The sequence below is a fragment of the Varanus komodoensis genome, unplaced genomic scaffold (assembly GCF_004798865.1).
Source record: "Varanus komodoensis strain SLA01 unplaced genomic scaffold, ASM479886v1 scaffold19, whole genome shotgun sequence".
NCBI classification, from domain to species: Eukaryota; Metazoa; Chordata; class Lepidosauria; order Squamata; family Varanidae; genus Varanus; species Varanus komodoensis.
In genome coordinates, this window is record NW_025335550.1 from 22,720,907 (window position 1) to 22,727,809 (window position 6,903).

At 45.0% G+C, this 6,903-nt stretch overlaps 1 protein-coding gene across 1 annotated transcript in view; it reads left to right on the forward strand.

Annotated features, from left to right (window-relative positions):
* Positions 1-639: 639 nt before the first annotated feature.
* The window catches only part of LOC123022425 (thioredoxin-like), a 15,500-nt gene continuing 9,236 nt past the window's right edge, over positions 640-6,903 (forward strand). Inside the window, exons 1-2 of the mRNA XM_044428128.1 lie at positions 640-663; positions 3,987-4,091. Of these exons, the coding sequence (XP_044284063.1) occupies positions 640-663; positions 3,987-4,091 (129 nt within the window). The remainder of the gene's footprint in view (positions 664-3,986; positions 4,092-6,903) is intronic.

Here is a 6,903-nt window from a genome sequence, read left to right on the forward strand (position 1 = left end):
CTGCAGTTCTTTTTCCCAGCCAGCAGTTCTGATGATATGGAGAACCAATACCTGATTCTTTACCAATGGCTCATGGCTTGGGATTCCCAGTCATTAGAAACCAAATATAGAAAGGCCAATATCCTTCCCTTGTACCAAAGGTTGCCGCCTTCTTCACATGCCATACTCCTTTGCCTCTAAGAGCAGCCTATAGAAAATGCAAAGAAGTGAGCAGTCACACTCAAAGTGTTGTTATTTCCATCTCAAGAATGAATGGGCGACCATATGCAAAAGAGGCTAGGCACCTGCTAAGCACTCATGAATTTGCTGAGCTTTTCCAGCATGGAAATAAAGGTTGGAAAAAGCTTTAGTGGCTACGCTTTCTATTCCAGGCTATTGTGAGGAGCACAAAAGTCCGGCAATATAAGAGAAAGATGGGTGGCAACCCTACAGACTAGGGACCCTTCCGTGAAAGTAAACCTCTTGCTTGTCCAAGTGATGTTGTAGTGGCTGAATGTTAAAGGATGGCACTTTTTAACACTTGAGGTCACACATTTTTCTGTCATAAAGGCCTCCTAGCAACCTGATCTGTTCTCAGTCCCCTTCTGATGATGAATAGAGAGAGAAGAGCTTCAATGGGACTGTGTGGAAGTATCCACAATGCTGCAGAATATACATGACCAGGCAAGTGTGGTGATCCATATTGTTGTAGAATTGGCTTTGAAATGCCATCAAATCCTCTTAAAATGCATTGCTTTCTGGCCCACCTTGGCCAGTTCTGCTGTAAAGAAAAGATACTGAATTCTTCACAGATGAACTACAACCACTTATGCCAAAATGATCAGTAGTGTTCATGTCGCTGCTGCTGCTGCTGCTTTAAATCTCAAGAATCATTGGGCCACTATATGCAGAAGAAGCTAGGCCATGATATGAGCTTTTGTCACAAGCCCATTTGCCATAAGTAACTGGTTGAAATGTTTTAGCTTCTTTCCCCTTCTTTCCCCTCTTTCCTTTTCTGTTTATGCCATTGCAAAGGAATGAATGATCCTGCCCAGTGAACCGAAGGAGTTGAGGAGGAGGTTGTGTTGAAGGAAACAGACTAGTGCCTTCTCTAGAAAGAAACCTCTCAGTTTTGTGCAAAGAGCTGCTTTGCGTGTTCCATTGAAAGCGTGAGTCATCTGTGGTCAGAAGGAAGGGAAGGGCCGCCTGGCCTAGGACTTTCTCCATGAAAGAGGTGGCCCTTTCTGCCACAGCCATCCCACTCCAGGAGCTCAGCAGCTGTATATGAGACCAGCAAACAACATAGAACCGATTAAAAAACACTTGATATCCACTCTTGATCCAGAAAGTAATCTATGCACCTATTGCCCTCCTAGATCAAGGCCATCACATGTAACATGGGCTGGGCAACATTTTGTGGGCTCGACAGTCACATCAGTGGCAGCAGAACCTTTGGGAGGCTGGTGGAGGAGTGGTGGGTTGAACAATTCACCCGTCCACACACCCTTTCAATGAACATGCTTTCTGTTGTGCACACCCCTCCACACATTCTTTCCATGCCCTCCCAGTTCACTCATTCTCACACACACAAACATACCCAGGGTGGTCCATTGAGTGGCCCACGGGCCGCATGTGGCCCCCAAGCCCTTGTTCTGCAGTCCTCTTGCCACTCGGAGCCCCCCTTCCACCCCCAGTCCAGATCCCAGCAATGGCCCAGGCATGCTTGTGGCGCTCATGAGCAGGAGTGGGCAGGGCATGCTGGGGAGAGATCATTGGCTGAGGCACAAGAGGCTCAGCGTGCCAATTCCAAGATGGAAGGCGTGGCCAGCAGGGTCCCATGGGAGGGTTTCTGGGTGGGGGAAACTGGGGAGAACAGGATGGGCCACCCCAGAAGAAGGGTCACTGCGCCTGGGCTGTGATCTGCAGGGATCACAGGCCCACCAAGCGCTTTTGCATTGTTCGTCCTAAAACCATCCTAAAATTAATTCTCCCTCATTTAATGGTTCATATATCGTGTATATTATATTAAATATATTGCAAACACTTCGACTTACAATATGGAAATGCAACTCATTGTGCAGCCCTTGGGTTCTGCTTCGAAGTCCTCCTGCAGCCCTCGAGGTATGGAAAGTTGGACCGCCCTGAACATGCCCTTGCCAGTCGGAATTTCAGCTCTTCAGCACCACCGAGGGGGAGAGACCACCCTTGATACTGGCTGCCCAGTTGCTGCCTGATCCAAGGGGATACATGAGTGTGAGCTTGCTGAGCTCCATGTGGCCTGTGGTCTGCAGTTTGCTCACCTGTGGAGTGTGCCGAAAATGCTCAGATGTGCTGTGTGTGTGTGTGTGTGTGCAGGTGCGTGCGTGTCTACACATGATATCTCCTCTGTGCCTAGTCTCCATTCACATACACACATCCGTTTCTGTTCAACTTTCCTCCACTTTAGCATGGCACTCCCACTGTCCTTATTCTCTCATGATCTGGCAACTTTGTACTGTTCTAACAGTGCCGTTTCCTCTTCTTTCTGAACCCTGGAGCAACTTCCTCATGAGGAAAGCTGGTTCTATGAGGAAATTTGAGACTGTTTAGCTTAGAAAAGAGGTGTGCAAAGGAGAATGCAATAGAACATACAAAATTATGGAGAAAATGGACTGGGATACATTATTCTTCTACTCTCTCAGTACTAGAACCTGAGGTTATCCTATGAAGCTGCTTGGTGGGAGATTTAAGAAAGATAAAAGGCGATGTTTTTTTTGTTTTTGTTTTTGTTTTGCCACACAGCACATAGTTAAACTATGGGATCCACTTCCAAAAGATGCAGTAATGGCCACCAGCTTTAAAAGCGGATTGGAGAAATTCCTAGAAAATAAGACTACTGATGGGTACTAGTCCTGATGGCTGTAGCCTACCTCCAGGATCAGAGGCAGAATGCTTTCAATTGCTAACTGCTGTGGAAGATGGGTGGGAGGGTGCTGCTGTGGTCCTCTCTGGCGTGCGGGTTTTCCAGGGGCAGCTGGTTGGCTGCTCTGTGTACAGCATGCTGGCGTCTGGACCCTGGATCGGATCCTGCATGGCTTATGGAAAACCTTTCCCACCCAATGCAGAGCACTCACAGTCAATATAGGCTGGCCAAGTACAAACAGCCAAAAATGAAGAAGCACAAAAACAAATGAGCCCAGTGGCTTGCATAAAATTTGCATATGCAGGTGTAGTCTATAAATGGATAAATACAGGGATAGCTGGGCTCCTTTGGTTGGTCATATGCATAAGAGTAACAGTCTATTTTGCAATGCATAAAATAGATAGAGATACATGGAACATATGTGTACATTGTAATAGATGCGTTGATATTTCATATCAGGAAACTGTAAGACTTTAATTTTTAATGTTCCTATTTTTATATTGCTTTTGGTTTGTTTTGATGTTTGAAACTGAATGAACTAAATAAAATTAATTTTAAAATTACATATGCTAAATTATAGGTACAGATGCAAATTTAGAAATATAATTTAAACATAAATACATTATCCCTTGCCATAATTTACTAGGTGTTTTCAGCCTGCTGGATGTAAACTGTTGATGGGCAACAATTCTTGTGGTCCTTCATCTTTAAACTAGAACTAGACAGGCGAGCCCTTCCAAAAGAGGGCTGTCCTCTGTAAAAGAGGGCTCCTGAGCAGAATTTTCACAGCCTGCCATCCAAATGTATCTTCCCCTTCCTGCTCCATTTGGCACATTTCTTTGATTTGGGGGAGACTTGACAAAACCATTATTTTCTCCCTGCAAATCATTGTGTTCTGCGCTTTCATTCCTGTCTCTCTGGCTTTGCAAATTGGTATGTGATTGTTGTAAAAGCATAAGAAAATAAGTAAGTTATACCAATGAAACAACTAGGAGATTAAAAGTTTATTTCATTTTAAATGAAATGAGTCAAATGCTTGCTTGTATCTGTCCCTCCTGCTGTATGGTTGAAATTGTCTTTGCTGCCTGCTGCTTCTCTCAAACAGAAAGAATTTAAGGAATTTTTGAAGAGTGCGGGACCCCACCTCGTTGTCGCTGACTTCTCCGCTAAATGGTGTGGGCCTTGCAAAATGATTCGCCCTTTTGTTCACGTAAGTCTCGGTTTTGCCATCGCTGCCTTCCCAGTGTAAGGCTAGCATGTAAATCCATTGCAGTTCCCAGGAGCTAATGACTCCATTTTCATTTGGCTCAGAAGATCTTTGTCCACCTAATCCACTGTTCACCACTCCCGGCGTGTAGACCCTCTGTCACCCAAGAGCTGAATTCTGTTCAGAAAAGCTCTTTCTAGTGGCAGGCAGAGTTCAGAGCAAAAGGAGGCAGGGCCCAAGACAAAAGGAAGGAGTTTAAAACTTTGGGTATTTTAGGGTTAGTAAGCCTTAGGAAAGGCATTTCAACCTTTTAGAAAGGGGGAAAACTGCACAAAAGACCGGAAATCACCAACTGACTGCTGATTAGGGAAAGCGGGTAGGGGCAGGGCACAGGGCAAACCCAAAGGGCCAGATTCAGAATCCTGATCCGCAGGCTCCCTATGCCCTGTCCGTTTGGACCAGCAGCAACTCCTTCGGCAAAGGTCATGCAGTGTGTCTGCGGTGCTTCTTCTGTTTTGACATCAAACGCCTCCCTGTATGCAACTGGCAGCTGCAATGTCGGTAGGGCTGAGTATCCACTCCAAATGCAGCCTGAACTTTAAAGAAGCTAACCGTGGTGCTGAACCCCAAACCACCCTCTCCCAACAGCTCCACTGACACTGGAGCCACCAGCGACAAACATGGCTGGAATACTGAAGCCAACAGGAAAGACTTTTACTCTCATTAGACAGCCAATTTGCCCTTTAGATAGACAGCGGGTTGCTAATGCATCTTGCTCAAGATTGCAACAGTGGGCTTTTAAGTAAGCACTTAAAGTGAGCTGAGATTAGGGTTTGGCTTTAATGAATCAGCATCTTCTGTGAAAGACTTAAAAGGGAGTGCTAGAAGCATGCTTATGACGCAGATCAGCAAATGGTTGCTCATCTGTCTTCTGCTACAGGAAGACAAAATATGACATGGATCCCAGAGTCATTGAGGGAAAACTCAGTGCCCTCGCCCCAGCCACCGCCACCACCAGTGCCCTCCAGATGAGCTGGACTACAAATCCCATCAGCACAGTCAATGTGTCCATTGGCTGTGCCTGCTGGGAAGGTCAAAGGTTGTAGCCCAGCACATCACCCGGCTGGATGGAACGCCTATTTAAATGATGACTGAAGTCCAGCACGAACACCACCAATCTGTGAAGACTGTGGGGATACAGAACATTACATGTGAGGTGGGGCTGCCCCTTAAAATGGTGGCCTAGTATTGAGCACTAATGTTCTCCCCCAAAGAACGTCACATCCTCTCCTCTCTATCACGGTGTCGGCACGCTGGGCATTCCCCGCCCCCGACAGCAGCAGCCAATTATGTGGAGCAGGGATGGGGGGGCACGTGACCCTGCACCTCAGGAGGAAGAACCGGGCACAGGGATGCTATTTTCTGGGGCAGCCCCAGGTCACCCATGGACCCAGCCACCTGAGCTTAAATCAAGTGGAATCGGAGAATTGCTAGGAAACGTAGCATGAGTTGTTCTCTCCAAGCCTCGGTTCCTGGCTGTCATACACAAAAAACCAGCACTTTAATCATTAAGTGACTGAGCCATGAATGACAGAAGGAATTGCTGCTATCTGCCCTCAGCATTAAGGGCATGAGAAGCTTGTCCTGCAAGGATCTCTCACATAGGTACCACAATTACCTCTAATATTGCTTTAAATGGACTTGCACCTGGTGGGTCCATCATGATTTATATTCCTCTCCTCCAGAAATTTCTTTAACGAAGTCATGATGGAACCACCAGGTGGAACTCTGTGGTGGCGCCCTGCCTATGGAATGCGCTCCCCAGAGAGGTCCGCCTGGCGCCGTCGTTATTTGTTTTTCAGCGCCAGGCTAAGACCTTTTTATTTCAACAATATTTTAATAACTTTTAATATTAGCTATATATGTTTTAATCTGCAGCCAGGATGGATCTGGAATTTATTTGTATTATGTTTTATACTTCTATTCTTATTTATTTATGTAAGTCGTCCTGAGGCTCTGTGAAAGGACCGCATATAAATATTCTAAATAAATAAATAATAAATAAATCAACACAAGGACCAGAGGCGTTACAACACTGAATAGCAAGGGAGAAATTTATTGTTGTAAGCCGCCCCGAGGCTTCGGCGAATGGGGCGGCATAAAAATGTTTTAATAAATAAAAATAAATAAATAAACAACTCTGGGAGACAGAGGGATTGTCCCTTTCAAGTCCAGAGGCATCCAATGGTCACTGCAAGAAGCTGGATGCTGGACTAAGCTTTGGTCTGATCCAGGATCCTTCTTCTGTCTGGGGTCTCCAATGTTGCACCCACAGGCATCAATACACCCATAGAACCCCTTCTTGGTGTCAGTCAGACTCCCTGCCTCACCTCATTTTTATTTAATTTCTTAAGATTATACTCTTTCCATTGCCAGGTCAAAATCTTTCTATTTAAATGGCATTTTAAAATCAATAGCTTTTAACATTTAGCCGTTCTTGTTTTGTTTTATGATTTACTATTTATTGTTTTATATCTTATTCTGTTTTATTTTATTCAATGGAAATTGTTGTTGTTTTAAATTGTTCTTTTAAACCATTGTAAGCCATCCTGAGATTTTTATATAATCGGACGGCATATAAAATCTTTTAATAAATAAATAATAAATAAGATATTGTTTAATTAAAAAAAGACCAGTGTAGTCTGCAAGCCCGGTCCTTCAGCACCATCTTCACTGGGGTTCAAAAGCATGGCTTTGTGTTTCAGAAGTCATACCCTACTCTCTCTCTCTCTCTCTCTCTCTCTCTCTCTCTCTC